The 18,434-nt window shown below is 44.1% G+C and overlaps 1 protein-coding gene across 2 annotated transcripts in view; it reads right to left on the reverse strand.

Moving 5' to 3' along the window:
* FER1L6 (fer-1 like family member 6) overlaps positions 1-18,434 on the reverse strand; it is a 134,166-nt gene that overhangs the window by 105,108 nt on the left and 10,624 nt on the right. For both annotated transcript variants that reach the window (XR_016388312.1, XM_022554020.3), the window contains exons 2-9: positions 15,991-16,111; positions 13,245-13,299; positions 13,017-13,148; positions 8,641-8,703; positions 4,237-4,315; positions 2,676-2,832; positions 1,868-2,054; positions 659-851 (exon numbers count right to left, since the gene is read on the reverse strand). Coding sequence is in view for 1 of the 2 variants with exons in the window: in XM_022554020.3 (XP_022409728.3) it covers positions 659-851; positions 1,868-2,054; positions 2,676-2,832; positions 4,237-4,315; positions 8,641-8,703; positions 13,017-13,148; positions 13,245-13,299; positions 15,991-16,111 (987 nt within the window). In the remaining variant the exon portion in view is untranslated. The remainder of the gene's footprint in view (positions 1-658; positions 852-1,867; positions 2,055-2,675; positions 2,833-4,236; positions 4,316-8,640; positions 8,704-13,016; positions 13,149-13,244; positions 13,300-15,990; positions 16,112-18,434) is intronic.

Here is an 18,434-nt window from a genome sequence, read left to right on the forward strand (position 1 = left end):
CGTGGAGCAAGTAAGCCTGTGCGCCACAACTACAGAGCCTGCGCTCTAGAGCCCGCAAACCACAGCTACTGAGCCCACGTGTCACAATTACTGAAACCCGCACGTCTAGAGCCCGTGCTCCGCAGCAAGAGAAGCCACCGCAACGAGAGGCCCTCACACCGCAACAAAGAGTAGCCTCTGCTCGCCGCAACCAGAGGAAGCCCACGCGCAGCAACAGACCCAACACAGCCAAAAGTAAAAATAAATAATTAATTAATTTTAAAAAATAAATAAATAAACACGTAAAAACCATTCTTAGCTTGTGAGCCATACAAAAATACGTGGTAGTCCAGATGTGGTCCATGGATCACAGTTTGCCAACCTCTTATCTAATCTAAACTCTTCATTTTTCAATTAAGAAACCTAAGGCCCAGAGAGAGGGAGTGACTTCCTCAAGGACACACAGCAATGTTCCTGGAAGACATGGAACAGGGAACAAGCCTCGTGGTTCCCAGAGTCTGGCTCTGTTCACCACCCTGAACCAACCCAAGCCACAGACCACACAGAGGATGGAAGGTGCCTAAGACATTGCCTGCTCCAACCCTCTCTTTCTGAAGATGAAGGCTCTAAATCAATCATTTGGAGACCCAATCTCCAAGTCAGACACGTGCGGCCTTACCTTTATCTCCATCCTGTTCATTGGAGATTTTCTTCAGGTCGATGAAATGCGTTGCCAGCACTGTATCACTCACGCTGCCTTCATCCCATACCTGGATTTTCACCCTCCGACACAAGGGAGGGAACATTTCCTTGAAGACCACCTGTTCGTGCCACACAGGATCGGCGCAGTTCTTCTGCACCGTGGTTCGCCCCTAAAAACAAAGCCAGGAAAATGTGAGCCACGGAAGGAAATGAAAGGGGCCCTTGACCGACTAAAGAAAACTTCACACCAGCTGGAAATACAAAGTGAGTTGTCAAAAATAATGAACCTGATTCCACCGACACCCAAGAAAATCAGTTACACCCCATGAACATTACTGATGTTCTATTCTGTGCCAGACACTGTGCTGGGCATCTGGGACAAAGGTGAATTGTCACAGGTCCTGCCCTCAGGAAGTTCTCATCATCCACTGGGTTGGGGTGAACTTGACACCTGTGTATGAAGGAGTGCCATACATCTCCAGGATTGCAGCAGATACAGTTAGAGCCTGACTTCATGTTTTATAAAAGTCGGAGCTGGTGCAAATCCCTTCCCTAGTCTGGACCTCAGTTTCCTCGTCATACAATGGAGGTGGTGTTCTATATGGGGGTTATATATGTCCTATATATGCCAATGGGGTCCAAGATAGAAATAGTCCAAGATTCACCCTGCCAACGGGAGGGGCTGGGTGGAGACAACATGTGTGTCAGCTGAAGCTTCCAAGTCCAGCCAACCAGGATTAAGCTCTGACCATGTGCCCAGGCCCTAGCACTTCCAATGGCTCTTGAGCAGGGAACAGCTGGGAACAGGGATGTCCAGGCTTACACAGGACAAGGACTAGCTGGGTAGATTGTAGAGCAGATTGAAAGGGAGGTGGTAATCCTCTGGGGGCTGGGGACTGGGCAACAGCTCAGAGAAGCAGCCAGAGGTGAGGGAGGAGGCCTGCCTGCCTGGGTGCTGCACTGTGATCTTCCCCTCACTTCTCTCCACGAGCTCCAATGGTGAGGGAGTGGGTGACCCTCCACTACTTTCCTGCCATGCGATGTAAAACCTTTTTGTGACAAGCTTCCTCTCTCTGGGCACTTCCTAATTTTGATTTTAACTTAATGTCATTTGACCAGCAGTGTCCTGGGTAAAGAGCAAGATTCCAGTCCAGGCCTGCCAGGATTGGTGATGACCCTTCCTCACCGTCTGTCCAGCAAAGGAGACCTCCACAAAGGGATCCACGAGGTCCTTACTGTCTCTCACAAAGGCTTTGGTGATGTTCGCCATGATGCTGGAGTTCATTTTGGGCAGCCCTTCAGCTCTGTAGAGTCTCACGTAGAATCTGGCCCAGGGTCTCTCTGATGGAAACCCTTGTGGGATCAAAAGGTTCCTTGGGGGGGACAAAAATAAGACATAAAAAAGCTTTCTCACTTGAAAGAGTAGAGAGAAAAGGTAGAGGCAATTTGGAGGCAGAAAGAAGAATTCTGATACAGGAGAAAAATCTGAAAAGATAGGCGTCATCGCTAAAATGAGTTTTCCTTCTAGTGTAGATGGCAGCACAGAGTATGAGTAGGGTGAATGCGGTACTCCAGTAAAAATTAATTTAGAAAATAGAGTGAATGCAAACTCGTTCAGGTCCTGGAATTAAAGAATAAACACTTAGAAGAGGCACATAAAGTCTTCCCATTGTACAAGCTAGTGGCTGAAATTATTCTTCCTTCAAAGAAAAATCAACTAAATTCAGATCAATAGGATAGGCTCAAGAACAGCTTATCTATTATGGGTTATTATAGGAAGGCAGGCTGTTCTTGTCCTAGAAGATGACCTCCCAAAGGATAGTGACGCCTTTGATAAGACACATCGTCGTCGTGCCTCTGATAAAGCAGAATCCCCACTGGACAGGCCTTGAACTTGGAAGTTCTCATGAACCCGTAAGGAAAGGAAGAAGAAAGAGACATGGAAACTGGGACATATCATTTCTCTTGCATGGTCCTCAATGGACCTGTCTCACTTTTCTATTTGCTCCTTGGCATCAGAGGTTTTGGGATTGCGCGTTAAGACATCTCCTTTCCCAGTCACGCTGATGTCACACTTCAGGTACCCCTTCGTGCCAGTCCTGATGTTGCCGGGGTCCATTAGCAGGGCCCACTTGTTGGAGAACTGATGACCTGCAAAAAGTCCTGACAGCTCAGATATCCTGCACTGATGCACCCCGACGCTCCATCCAGCTCTCTTCCAACCCGAAGGCTCCCCACCGTCTACTCCCCAGGAGGGGCCAGCTCAGCACAGTTATTTCCAAGTCTTGTGCTGCCTCTCTCTCCTCCTTTCCTTCCTCTCCTCTCTTCCTACCCACTTCTCCATCTTTTTCTCCAAACTGCCACAGGGAGTTGGGAAGCCTTCAACGCAGTGGAAATTGCCTGGACAGGAGTCTAGATTTGACCGGAGAGGAGGACATTAATGCAGTGCAGAAGCCACACGTGATTTCACAGGCCATAAACGCTGCTCAGGGATCTTTTTGTTTGACTTACACGGTGAGCCCAAACTTCAAAACTCTTACAAAATCTAGACTTCAGGCTTACCTTCTTAAAAACTGTTAGATCTGGCCACACGGAGCCCACATTTCCACACGACTGTAGGTGGTAAGGAGTTGAGTAGATGCTACTCCTTCCACAAGAGTTGTGAGCCCTGCCCTCCATTTCCCATAGCCTGTGTCACCCCTGACTGCATTAAACCCAGCCCACTGCACTCAGCGATGCTCACTGCCTGGCCCCCTTGGGGTCATGTGAGTTGGAATCACTGTTGAAGAGAAGGGGCCTTTCATGAGAAGATCTATGTGTGTTGTTGGTTCTGTTACTTATTAGCTCTTGACCTTGGACAAACTACCTAGCTCCTCTGACAAATCAGGGATAATAGTAATAATTACAGCAAGCCCACAGATGGCATGTCACAGTCATTATTCTGTGCTAGATCCTATAAAGTGCTTATGTATACATTCTTATGCATATATTCACTTACGTATATATTCACTGAATCCTCCAACAACCCTATAAGGAGGTGCTATTTTATCCCCATTTTTACAGATAAGGAAACAGCAGCACAGAGAAGTCAAGTTATTAACCCAAGGTTGCACAGCTAGGAAAGAGCAGAGTGGAATTTGAAGCCAGGCAATCTGGCCCCAGAGTCCATATTCTTAACTTCTACACCCTTCCAACTTTCCTTCTTGTGTCTCACAGCAGTAAATTAGACATAATTTATGAAAAAAAAATTTTAAACTGCTCGGACGTATGAACATATAAGATATTTGCATCATTAGATTGTGAACAGCAGTAAATTAGACAGAATTTATGAAAAAAAATTTTAAACTGCTCGGACGTATGAACATATAAGATATTTGCATCATTAGGTTGTGAACTTAGAATAAAAGAGCCACATGTCTTGCTCCACTTTGTAAAACTGGTGCTCAGTGTTATTGAATAAATGGATACATGGAAGAACACATAAACTAACTGACCTTCAGGTGTCACAGTAAGAGAAGAGTAACAGAGAGAGATTGGGAGGCAATGCTTTCTCACCAGGTTGGTTGTACACGGTCCCCAGGTCCACTTGGAAGGAGCCGATCAGTAGACCTCCTATCAGCTTGTGGTGAAAGACCTGGGGAGAGATGGAGCGGTGAGTCTGACAACACTAGATTTCTCCTTGAGGATAAATCTGTGAAATGGGTTCATGACAAACCCATTCAAAGAGGATTCTAGGCCTTGAACCTTGTCTGGCCTTCACACTTATCTGGAGCACAGTGACATTTGGTTATCAAACCTCAGGGCTGGCTGTACAGGGCGTCCAAAGTATTGCAGCTGTATCTCATCTCCTAGCAGGATTTTAGCTAATTTTCTATTGAAGGACACCTATCAAATCTCACTGCCTAAAACGTGTTTTTTTGCTTGTTTGTCTGTTAGTTTGTTTGTAGCCAAAATGAACTCTAGGGCAGCCCACTCTTCAAACCCATCTCTGCCTCTTGAAATGCTATCCATCTTTAAATGCCTAGAGCAAATGCTGCCTCCTCCAAGCAGCCCTCCCTGATCCTCCGCAGATGAAAGTATTCCCTTTCTCTCCTAAAATCCCACAACACTTTGCTCACCACTTTCTCAGAGAACTCATCCTTATTGCCTTGAGAAGTTTGGGACACGTACAATAGTCAGAACAAAGGAGGCTGTCGTCCTCAATACTTTGTCTGATTAGAAGTCAGCACAGTGCCTGGCTGGTTAGAGCAGCACATTTTTATGTTAATGCTATTAAGATTAAGAAGTTCTAAAGGAAGCTGGCAGAGCTGGGCCTGAGTCCAGAAGTCACACTGCATGAAAAACTGCTGAAGAATCAGGAGTAGTTTAACTTTTTTTTTTTTTTGCGGAACGCGGGCCTCTCACTGTTGTGGCCTCTCCCGTTGCGGAGCACAGGCTCCGGACACGCAGGCTCAGCGGCCATGGCTCACGGGCCCAGCCGTTCCACGGCATGTGGGATCTTCCCGGACCGGGGCATGAACCCATGTCCCCTGCATCGGCAGGCGGATTCTCAACCACTGAGCCACCAGGGAAGCCCCCAGTGGTTTAACTTTTAACCCAGAAAAGAGAAAACTGAGAGTGTGGAAGAAGAGCAATGGTAACTCAAGTGTCTTCAACACTTGAAAATACTGCCATCTAGAAGAGGGAGGAGGATCCCTGTGTGGTTCCCAAGCTACAGGAAGAGAGATTTCAGCTCACTATAAAGGCAATTTTTATAACAGAACTTCCCAGCAATGGAATGGGCTACTCTAGGAGTAGTGACCTCCCCATCTCTGGATATAATCAAGTAGTGCCCAAGAACCCCATGTCATGTGTCATGGAGGTGGTGGAGAGGGATTCCTACGCCAGCTGGAAGTTGGACTAGATGGTCTCTGAGGCTTCCTTCTAACTGTAAAATTCTATGAGTTCCTTGATTCAAGTACGGTTTCCTACCTTCTTCTACCTACCACATGGCCTTGTTCGTAATAAACACTCAATAAACATTCAGTGAGTTAATGAGTGATTGACTAATTGAATGATGGATGAGTGAGAGACTTTTGTAGCTTCTGAACAGATCCTTTTGAAAGAGGCAGTAAGAAACAATACATTCAATTGATTTCAAAAAATGAAGAAAATGAAAGCCCTTCCCACTCTTCCTCCCTTGTCCAAAGTTTGCAAGGGTGTTAGAGAACAAAGGGGAAGTAAGGACAGTTTGGCTTCAGTTGAGGAGCTATTTAAATCCACAGGCACAAAACTCACCTCAAACCCCTCATGCTTAGAGCTGCTACTGCAGCTTCCCAAAGCCCTGAGCAGGAACACGAGCCTAGGGCTTCCCTAGTGGCGCAGTGGTTGGGGGTCCGCCTGCCAATACAGGGGACACGGGTTCGTGCCCCGGTCTGGGAAGATCCCACGTGCCGCGGAGCGGCTGGTCCCGTGAGCCATGGATGCTGAGCCTGCGCATCCTGAGCCTGTGCTCCGCAACGGGAGAGGTCACAACAGTGAGAGGCCCGCGTACCACAAAAAAAAAAAAAAAAAAAAAAAAAAGAACATGAGCCTAACTCAAGCTCTCTTCTCAGATCAAAGGCATCTTGGTCCCTATGGGCATAATGAGCCAGAGCCCCAGATGGATCTTTAAATAACAGGAGGCCTCCTCACATCATCCACCCAGTGTGAGCACCAGGCAATGCTGGTGTGGTCAGGCATTAGGTTACAAGAACAAGGGCATCTCACACACAGAGAGAAGGGGGCCCTGCATGCCTGGGGCCACTGTCAAGGGAAGATGGTCTTTGGCACCACCAGGGTCTGCTACAGCCTGGCTGTCCCAACAGCATTTGCTTACGGCACTGGCCCCCTTCTCCCACATGGAATTTTTTCTGGACGTGTTAACTTTTGGTTCATGGACTAACAGAAAACTTATATTAAACACTCCCTTTTCAAGGGTAGTTTTCCCTTTAAAATCTTCAGTCTCTATCCCCAAGTGTCTTTTAGGGAGACCAAAGTATTCTTTTCTTCCAAGTGAGAAGAGCAGAGATAGGCAATACCAGCTTTGATCCTCTGCTAAAAATCCACTTGCCCCACAGAGAGTCATGACCCTTGTCTATGATGCCATATAAAACCTAGCTATTGGACTTCCCTGGTGGCGCAGTGGTTAAGAATCCTCCTGCCAATGCAGGGGGCGTGGGTTCCATCCCTGGTCCAGGAAGATCCCACATGCCGCGGAGCAGCTAATCCCATACTCCACAGCTACTGAGCCTGTGCTCCAGAGCCTGCAAGCCACAACTACTGAGCCCACGTGCCACAACTACTGAAGCACACGCACCTAGAGCCTGTGCTCCGCAGCAAGAGAAGCCACCGCAATGAGAAGCCCCTCACCTCAACGAAGGGTAGCCCCCCCCTTGCTGCAACTAGAGAAAGCCCACACGCAGCAACAAAGACCCAACGTAGCCAAAAATTAATTAATTTTTAAAAACCTAGCTATTAACTGTCCATCTGCACTCTAGACAGCCCCCTAGGTGCCTGTTACAAAGCCGATCCCACAAACAGGTGGTTGCCTGAGTGATGCAGTGAGACAGCCTGGAAAACGTCCCACGTCCTGAAATATCTTCTCACCACCTGTCATCACGCCTGAAATTCACATGTGAAGAATGTTTGGCTCCTATTGACTTTTCATTACTCAAGGGTCACATTCTTCAAGTGCCCCCGGGAAAGAGAATATCATGATTCCACTATTACCTAAGCCTTAATGTAAGACTTATATATAATATGCATATATATAATGTAATGTAATATAATACAGTATAATTTATATAATAGAGATTGAGTGGGTGATAATGACAGGCAAGGAAGTCTTCAAGACAAGTTTTGCCATCTTCATAACTCTGATCAGGGTTGGTGTCACTGTTCAAAACATTTCCTCATTCTCCACACGTCTTACGTTGTCACATAAAGTAGGAATTCTGTTCTTTCAGAATTTATTGGGAAGAGAGCACCTACCCTTCAAACCCCCTGCCCATCCCCACCACTTTAAGGCATACACACCCCCACTGTGCTCTTCGTGGGAGAAGCAGAGATTTCTCAGTCTGGTGAGATGGATGCAATGAGCCATCCACACAGCTCTCTGTTCCTTTACTGAGTGGTGTGATGTGAAGCTGGCAGTGATCCCGGTTGGCCTGCCCTACCCTCATTTGGACTAATACGGCTTCAACACGGGCACTTTCCTTCTCATTCCTGCCCTCTACATGGTGGGCCAACCTAGTAAGGCACCTGTGTGGACCAGGAAGCTGTCTCCATCTCTACTCCTCAGACTTGATCTGTGGAGACAGGAAATCGCCCGGCAGGGCTGAGGAAGGCTCTTTGTAGCCGACCCAACTCCCCGTGGGCAGGTCCTGATGTTTACACTCCAAGGCAACTATTAAGACTCCAAATGGCAACCACTTGCTCCAAATCACATTTTCCGACTCAGCATTATTGATATATTGGGTTGCTTCCTGCTTCTTTTTCCTATTTCTCTATTTATTACCAAATAGGAGGGGAATGGGGGGTGTGACTAATTATTATTAGCATGGCTATCACCCCAAGAGAGAAATACTAACATTTGCTTGATAAAAAGAAAGAAATCAACTCAAAATGGCAATCTATTAAGATGTCATTTATACTTCACGTATATATTTCACATTCCCACATTAGTCAGCTACACAATGGCTTGATGGTAGCTTACAACTTGCTTCTAGCAAGTATAGAACCTTTCTTGAGTCTGTTTTCCTTCCCAGATGCCTCTGCACTGATTATTTCAAGTTCTAATCTGTTGGTTTTAAACTCAACAACCCACACTCACACTCCTGAATCTATTCATCCGTAAACAGACTGAGCTGCCCTAGAGAGTTCCCAAAGCCTAGAATCTCTTCCACCTCCCCTCACCCCCACCAGCAATGGTATACTTACTGAGATTTTGATGATCTTGTCAAAAAGATGCAATTGGGGCCCAATGAAGTCGAAGACAAAGTACTGGAAAACATAAAGTTCATTCTGCCCATAAATTCCTGGCTTGCGTGTAAGAACTCTGTTCCTGGAATAGATTTAGATCTGCATTTTTCTAACAAATTGCTGCAAGGTTCTCAATGACAGCACTGTGTCACCAACTGATCGGCCCAGCCCTACTGAAAGTCATTTAATCTGTTTTCAATTGTTTTCAAGTAGAAAAAGAAAGACTATCACCAATTACATCTTTACACAACACATTTTTAAGTTTTCCTCTAAAATGGACATGAGAATTGGAATTGTTGGGTCATGGCTTGTGTGTCTGTAAACTTTTAGTAGCTAGCATAAAATTTTTTTCCAAAGGAGCTAAGCCATTTTACGTTCCCACTGGCAGCATATGAAAATAGCCATTCCCTTGCCGACCCTTGAATTTTCAATTCTTTTACATTTATGTATCTATCTACCTATCTATCTATTTATTTGTTGCCTATATATAATGATGAGTGAAAGTATATCACAGTGTGGTTTTAATTTGGAGTGAACTTGATTAAAATTTGATTTTCTCAGGATTTTTCAGCTTCAAACGTCCCTGTGAAATTCCCAAGATTGACCAGGGAAAGAATGAAAAGAAATTATGGGTAAGGGAGATTTCTAATTTGAGGAAAGCAATTGAATTCTACAGTTGAAGAAAATATATAGACTGCTCTCCATATTCTACAGTTAAAAAGACTGAAGATGAAAGAATTTAAAAGACATGCCTGGAGTCATATAGCTAGTTATTGCTGGGCTGGGGACCAAAGCTGAGTTCTCCTGAAGTTACTATAAAAGGAATTCAAGTGCTAGACGTTTCACCATTGGAACTTTATTGAGTGCCTCCCAAATGTGAGGTAGGAGGCTCCTCATGTAGAAAACTGGTGTAGTGCTTTGCTGTGGGTTGTGTGTTTTGAGGGCTGATGGGGTTGGGAGAGGCCAGTAGGAAGTTGTTTCATGGATTGTTTTGTGTTTGAGCTGCAAGATGGAGGTATGACACAAGGACATTAGAGACAAAAATGACAGCAGTAGGAAAGGGAGAAGTGACCACTAACAGCCTGCCGTTAAAGGCAACACAGAAAAATCAAAACGTGAAAGCTGAAAGATGTCATCATATACCATAATAAGAGACGTTCAAAATGGCCGTCTTTCAATATCAATGAAAAGTTACGTTATGTTCAGTGTCTCCTGTTTAAGAGAACAGGAAACTATGTATAACATTTCAGGAAGTTTTTCATATACATGTTTAAAGTTTTTAAGAGCTTCAGTGTTCAGAATTTCTTTTATGTCCAAAACACTTGCATGAAGTTCTTCATTGTCTGGTGTATGAGATGCTGGGGGTTCCTTTGGATCAATAAATTAGTTCTAATGTTTATTGCCTTCCACTGAGTTTCACATACAGTATTTCAGATTTAGCTGCCTCATATATGTTCCCTGGACCTCTGAACCCACACACATTTTTCTAGCTGGGAAATATTCCCCAGCCTCTACTAACTGGTTCCTTCAACATCTGGTGATCTTTGGGCTTGAAAAATTAGAGTCCAAATCTGTAACAAAGATTTTTAATTCCACTTCTTTGTTTTTTACTTGATTTCCCAATGATTACACTTAGCCTAATTGAATGTCATTTAGATCCAGGACTTGTATGCACAAAGCAAACATTAATAAAATCGTCAACAAATCTGTAGAGCTTTGCAGTTTTAAAGCATTTTCATGCACGTCATTTCATATCGCATTCAGGCCGAAAGATGTTATGGAGCTGAGGCGTAGAACAAAAAGGAGAAAACTGTCACTTAAACACATCGTAAAAGTCTCAGAGGCAAGAATGATAAAGAGGAAAGGAGTTAAGAGCTCAAATGTGATTTGGGAATTTTCTATATATATTATTATGCATACTCTCTCTGCCTGCCTTTTCAATTACCACTCTCATTAAAATATTAATTAAGAGTTTACTGCATTTTTTGATAATTCATGGTGTTGAAGTGCCTAGGGGGGAACAAGTACTCTTGCACACTGTTAGCTGTAGTAAAGATTGTTACCTTTTTGGAGGGCAGTGTGGTCATATCAAATTTTAAATGCATATATTCTTCACCCTAGTTATGCCATTTAAATATCATTATAAGTAGTATCCAAAGGCTGAAAAAAATTTTAATATCCATCAATGAGAGATTGGTTTAGTAAATTATAATATATCAATGCAATGGAAAACTCTACAGCAAAGAAGGGAAAATGAGATTGAACTATATGTCTTTTATATATATATGTATATATATATAAATTTATTTATTTACATTTTTTTTTTTTGGCTGTGTTGGGTCTTTGTTGCTGCACGGGGGCTTTCTCTAGTTGCAGCAAGTGGGGGCTACTCTTCGTTGCAGTGCATGGGCTTTTCATTGTGGTGGCTTCTCTTATTGTGGAACACAGGCTCTAGGCATGTGGGCTTCAGTAGTTGTGGCTCGTGTTCTCTAAAGCACAGGCTTAGTAGTTGTGGCACACGGGCTTAGTTGCTCCGCGGCATGTGGGATCTTCCCGGACCAGGGCTCGAACCCGTGTCCCCTGCATTGGCAGGAGGATTCTCAACCACTGCACCACCAGGGAAGCCCTGAACTATATGTCTAGATACAGACTAATCTCCAAGATACATTGTTTTGTGAAAAGACCTAGGTCCAGGACAGTGTGTATAGAATGCTACCATTTGGCTACAGTATCTGTTTGTATTCTTATGCAGGCCTGGAATATCTCTGCAAAGGATACACAAATGCCTGGGGAGAATGGCTGTCTCCAGGGAGGGGCACTATGGGATTAGATAGAGATCAAAGATCAGGGGGAAACACATATCATATATATTTTCACATATATCATTTTAAACTCTGTATCTCTGACCATTTTTAAAAACTGTTTAATCTTTTCATTTAAAAACAAGAATTTAGTGTGTATAAATTTAGAAGCTTTGTGTCTCTCCTTGATGCTTTCCTTTACAATTTTTGCGCTGCTTACAAAAATACCACTGTTGTACTTTCCAACACAGCATGCCTATTTCAAAATTAATAATTAAATTTTCAATGTTTCTGCTATGCAGAAGAATGTATGTCTTCTCCCTAACCAGCACATTTATTGGATATAAACTCAGAGCTTATGACAGATGAAGATGAGTTTATAAGAAATTGGTACAAGCACTATGGAAAACAGTATGGAGGTTCCTTAAAAAATTAAAAACAGAACTACCATAGGATCCAGCAATTCTACTTCTGAGTATTTATCTGAATAAACCAAATACACTAATTTGAAAACGTATATGCATCCCTATGTTCATTGCAGCATTATTTACAATAGCCAAGATATGGAAGCAACCTAAGTGTCCATCAACAGATGAATGGATAAAGAAGATGGGGTATATATACACAATAGAATATTCCTCAATCATAGAAAATACTGAAATCTTGCCATCTGCGACAGCATGGGTGGACCTGGCGGGTAGTATGCTAAGTGAAATAAGTCAGAGAAAGAGAAATACCATATGATTTCACTTATATGTGGAATCTAAAAAACAAAACAAAGGAACAACTTACAAAACAGAAATAGACTCACAAATACAAAGAACGAATTGGTGTTTGCCAGAGGGGAGGGGTGTTGGGGGGATGTGTGAAATAGGTGAAGGGGACTAAGAGGTATAAACTACCAGTTATAAAGTAAATAAGTCACAGGGATGTAATGTGCAGCACAGAAAATATAGTCAATAGTATTGTAATAGGGCTTCCCTGGTGGCACAGTAGTTGCGAGTCCACCTGCTGATGCAGGGGACACGGGTTCGTGCCCCGATCCGGGAGGATCCCACATGCCGCGGAGCGGCTGCGCCCGTCAGCCATGGCCGCTGAGCCTGCGTGTCCGGAGCCTGTGCTCCGCAACGGGAGAGGCCACAACAGTGAGAGGCCCGCGTACCGCAAAAAAAAAAAAAAAAAAAAAATAATATTGTAATAACTTTGTATGGTGACAGATGGTAATCAGACTTACTGCGGTGATCATTTCATAATGTATTAAAAATTGCATTACTATGTTGTACACCTAAAACTAATATGATATTGTAAGTCAGTTATACTCCAGTAAATATTTTTTTTAAAGAAATAAGAAAATGGGTCTATTGAAAACACAGCAATAAATTTAGTATCACGAGGAATTCCTTGCCTCTCCTTTCCATTGTCTGTAAAATTTTGTAAGGAAGCTCCGTGACGGCTTTTCTATTTGAAGAATGCTGCAGAGTGGTGGTGAAGAGTGTGTTGGTGGAGAGGAAGTTGGTGACCTCCGTGACTTACTTCATTGTAAAGTGGGTTGTTGGTTCCTTCCTTCACTGTGCTTTGCTTCTTCTCATCCCCAATTTCAATGATCACAACTGGGTCGATGTTCTCACCCACCAGCTGGCGGGCCTCAGTGATGTTTATGGCAATCTACAACACAAAGCAGCATGTACACACTCTGGGTCTGGCTGTTCATTCACACAAGAAGAGCTGGGGGAGGCTTGGTAGGAAGAGCTCATCACTTACTTGGTAATTTTGGGATCTGACCTCCCCATCGTGGATCTTAGTCAACAGTTTTGATCTATTGAAAGAAAGTTTAACATATTTGTTTCATTAAGTAAGAACCTACCTTAGATCCATAAGCCATGAAAATATTTTCCCAGGTATTTCCACATGCTTTTATTTATATCACATATTCTCTCTCCACCTCTGGAGGAGATAAGTATAGATGGACACATGACTTAACCTCTCTATGACTCAGTTTTCCCATCCTAAAATTGGCACTAATAATAGCCCTTACCACAAGGAGTGATTGCTACAATTAAAAGATGTAAGGCATATAAAGGTTTAACCCAGTTCCTGGCAAGACTAAATGTCAATTCTTATTGTGAGTATGACTATCAGTATCATTTATTTTTTATTTTACAGAATGAGAAACTGAGATGCCTCAGCAAATCAGTGGCAGAGCTGGGTCTAAATAAGGATCTCCCTAATCTGCTGTCTGATCCTATCCAGAGGACCAATTTGCCATTTCTGGTAAATATAGCAATTCTGAGTTTCGTGATTGCTTTTAAAAAAAAAAAATTGGTAAAAAAGAAAATTGCAAAGAATGACCAAGATGTCATCTCAGCGAGATTTCACATTCCAGGGGATTTCGTTTATCAGGACTGTCATGAGTAATTGAAAACAGATGTACAACACCTGGGCATCTAGAAATTGGATAATAACATAAAGAGGTGAAGAATCCCTGTTGCCACAGAAGCAGCAATGGGTGGGATATAAACTGAGCTCGAGTTCCTATTGAATTTTATTCTCTTGCCTTCTAGCAACACTGCCGCATTTGACTTCCTTCCATTTCTGCTGATTATAATTGAGTCCAGTAGAGAACAGAGTAAACTAGTAAAAGTCTCAAGGCTTTGGAGTCAGGCCGATCTGAATTAGAATATTTGTTTTCCCCAATTTTGTGATATTAGCCTTAATTTCTTCATCTAAAAATAGAAATAATAATTTCTACCACATAGGGTTGCTTTTAGGATTAAAAGAAATATTGCACGTAGGAAAAGGTAGATATCAAAGGGTATCTGTTCATCAATAAAACGGCAAACCTGTACTGACCATTTACCATGTGAAAGCTCTGTGCTAGTCTCAGAGGAAAAACAAACATGAACAAGCCATCATCTTGGTCCTTGCAGTAGCAAGCTATCCAAGGGAGAGAGGACCAAAGCAGATAAAGGGAGAACTATTAAGTGTAAGACATGTCGTAGAAAAAAATGTGATAGAACTTCAGAGAAGAGAGAAATTTGTGAGAGCCGAAGTAAGCAACAAAGACATCACTACAGAGGTCAGATTTGAATTGGACATTGGTAGGTGGGTAGAATTTTAACTGATGGAGGATGCACTGGCCAGGAGAAAGAAAAAGGCTCATACTTCTTCCTTCTCTTTCTCCTGCCTTCCTCCACTAGTTCTATGCTATTATCTTAGCGAAATAAATGGCAAAGGATCTGTTAAAGGATATTAAAAAATAACTGAAGTCCTGATTCTGGGGTTTGGGGGGGTGGTAGCTGTCATGGTGCCGTGTAGGGGGGAGACATTGCCGTGAGTACGAACGTACAAACTTCACATCTTCTTTTAAGGGTCAAGCTCTGAGCTATCACCTTTTCTGATTTCCATCTGTCTCCCGCCCCCTGCCCCCCTCCCCATACACACATACACTGTGTACCATCCTGTCACAGCCCAGTAATACCAACTTAGGATGTGCCACACAAGGAAGCACTAATTTGCCCTACTGATAATAACAACTCTGAGTGGAAAAGGAAGGGATGGCATGAGGAATTATCATTAGTAAGAAATTGACATAAACAAATATGGTAGACTAAAAGCATTGACAGCCCCAATTATTGGCTTCCTTGTATCCAGGATTTTTACCCTGTAACTTGTAGCCTCCTCTTGCTGTGACATGGGCTAGACTTGTGACTTGCATTGGTCAACTGAATGCAGCAGAAATGACTTTTGCCAATTCCAAGCCTGGGCTCAAGAGATCTTGTGTACTTCCACTTTCTCTCCTGGAACCCTGCCATCACCACCATTGGAATAAGCTTGGAATAGCCTGCTGGAGGATCTAATACCGTATGGAGGAGAGGCCAGTGGTCCCAGGTAAAGCAATACTGGACCAGCCCACCACCAACCAACAGTCAAACTAAAATCAGCAGAACTGCCAAATGACAACAGACACATCAGTCATATACCTGTGACTACGTGGAACCAGTAAAACTATCCAAACTAACGCATGATAAGTGCTCATATTAAGCCACTGAGCTTAGGAGTTATTGGTTACGCACCTATAGCTAACTGATACAACAAATTGCACGCAGAAGGCCAGTTTGTTCTGACTTTTTGTTGGGTAGTATAAGAACCACTTTCTCATTTGGGACAAACACAAAGCCAAGACATCTAGCATCTTGATGAATTAAAGAGCAGGTGAGGGACAGCACCTGATTCTGTCTCCTGTTGCTGCTGTCATTCCTGAACAATGAGGGACATGAGTACCTTAACTCAGGAAATTTAAGACTAGACATTGGTAGAGCTGGGACCCTGGCCAGCACTGCCATAGAGAAAGTAGAGGAGACAAAACACTCAGTCTTCCTGCCTCAGACCTTCAGCTCCTGTAGTCGGTGACTAGGTGTTATTCTCTGTTCTCCCAGAGCCTGCAGGAGTACCTGGCAGAGGGGAGGTGCTAGCAAATGTGTGCTGATTGCCTGTATCAATACTGTACCTTCTCTTTGGAGGAGCTGAGGGGACACGAGAGGTGGAAGCATTGTCAGAAATCAAATCTCCTCCCAGGCCTTCCTGGTGAGAAAGCCCCTCCTGTGGTGCTTCTGCTTCACCTTGACCATCTAGAAAAGCAAACAAAAGGGACAGATCTATTAAATATGACACACTGTGGCAATATGAGCCTCAACTCTGTGTCCAGGCTATGCCAGTCACCGTAAGGTGTACAAGGACTGGTCAAAGACAGTCCTTGACCACATGGACCTTAATATCTTATTGGCAGAAAAGCCAGACACATACTATGTATCTTCTGTTTCCAAAAAAGAGAGGGAGTAGATTTGTATGCCTGGTATTGTGGAATTATGGATAATGAATTTAAAGATATGCTTTCGGGATTTCCCTGGTGGCACAGTGGCTGAGAGTCCGCCAGCCGATGCAGGGGACACGGGTTCGTGCCCTGGTCCGGGAAGATCCCACATGCCGCGGAGCAGCTGGGCCCGTGAGCCATGGCTGCTGAGCCTGCGTGTCTGGAGCCTGTGCTCCCCAACGGGAGAGGCCACAACAGTGAGAGGCCCGTGCACTGCGATGAAGAGTGGCCCCCGCTCGCCACAACTAGAGAAAGCCCTCGCACAGAAACGAAGACCCAATGCAGCCAAAAAGAAAATAAATAAATAAATTTTAAAAAATAAAAGAATGAGGAGCAACTCTTAGGGAATCAGGTTTACAGTGATCATTCTTAGGTACGTTATACATGCCAGAAACTGGGCTAGGTTAGATGTTCAGGATGGAGGAATTAACAAAACGTGGACCCCTCCCTCTAGGGGTTTACGTGCTGGAGGGTGAGACAGGCCTGCAGGCAGGAAGGCAGTCAGCTAAAGCATCATCCATAGCTAACTCATTCATTCATTCATTCATTCATTCTGTTCTCTCCAATCTACTCACCAAGGAGCTCCACTGCAACCTACTTTAAAAAAAAAAAATCATGTTTCTCTTTTGAAAACTCCTCCATGGCTTTCCACTGCACTTAGAATAAATCCGAAGTGCACACGCAACTCTAATTCCCTGTCCTACCTGGCTGCCATCTCCTCCTCCTGGCCTACCTGCCCCCCGGCCCTACCCTCAGTGCTTTCTAGTCACACAGGCTGGCTTCCATCCCTTCTAACAAGCTCTCTCCTGCTTGGAGTCTTTCTTCACAGGCAGCCCTCCGCCTGAGCTGCTCTCCCTGCCCACCCATCGGGGGCTCACCCTCGATGCTGTAACTTAAATATTACCCCCCCACTCAGGGAGCCCCTCTCAGACCACACTAAAAGAGATCCCCCAATAGTCCCCATGTAAGCACATTGTCTATTTTCTTTACAGCACTTTTCTCCACTTGTAATGCAGTTACCGCATCAGGGTCCCCATGGATAACAGATGGCCCGTCCACAGCAGGATGACTTGAGGACTTTTTACAAAGGCGTGGGTGTAGGAAAACCACAAAGGGTCGTACAGCTATCTTTGGCTATGGCAGCCAAGCTGATACCACGTGGAGGCCCCCAAAATGAGGAGAGAGAACAGTTACCAGAAAGTGGTAGGAAAGGAAGTCGGGTCTAGTCGGCTTTCCTAGGTGGAGGGGCACCCACCCTCCAGTTGAGGGACACATCCAACCACTGGGTCCTGACCTCACACTCCTTCCTCCCCCAGACCTCCTTCTGGGGTACCTCCTTGGGGAAGGGACCTGGGTTGTGCATCCATAGAGGTAAGCCTCCTGGGACAGAGAAGAGGTGGACAAGGGTGGAAGATAGATCTGGAGGGGCAAACGGAAGAATCCTCCACAGGGCTGTCTTCCCTCTAAACTATCCAATGTCACCACTACATACCCAGAACCGAGCAGAGGACCCTAGGCTCAGCAGACATTCTATTAATATTTGTTAAATAAATGAATGAATGATGTTCATGGGAGGTACCCAACAACTACTCTTTGGGTAGCTAATTAATGGATGCGTCAGGATCATTGGAATTTTAGGAAATTAAGGTATAGCCATTATGTCTCAAAATACACAGATGTAAGAGCCACAGACTTTGAGAATCTCTAAACATTTCACCCAGAAAAGTCCTAACTTCCCCAGTCAGGCCAAGAAGGAAAGACCAACTTGCACTAAGTTCTGTAGACTTTGTTTTCGCTGTCTCCCACAGGGTCAGCCCATGGCCAGTAGGATGGATGCTATTTACTTTTAGGAGGGCCCTGACTCCTCTCCGCCCTGTTTGCTGAAGACTCTAATTCAACATTGTGAAAATGACTCTACTACCCAAAGCAATCTACAGATTCAATGCAATCCCTATCAAACTACCACTGGCATTTTTCACAGAACTAGAACAAAAAATTTTGCAATTTGTATGGAAACACAAAAGACCCCGAATAGCCAAAGCAATCTTGAGAACGAAAAACGGAGCTGGAGGAATCAGGCT

Source organism: Delphinapterus leucas, chromosome 17 (genome assembly GCF_059928025.1).
Source record: "Delphinapterus leucas isolate spDelLeu-1000000601 "Yukka" chromosome 17, BTC_Dleu_Yukka2, whole genome shotgun sequence".
Classification (NCBI taxonomy): domain Eukaryota; kingdom Metazoa; phylum Chordata; class Mammalia; order Artiodactyla; family Monodontidae; genus Delphinapterus; species Delphinapterus leucas.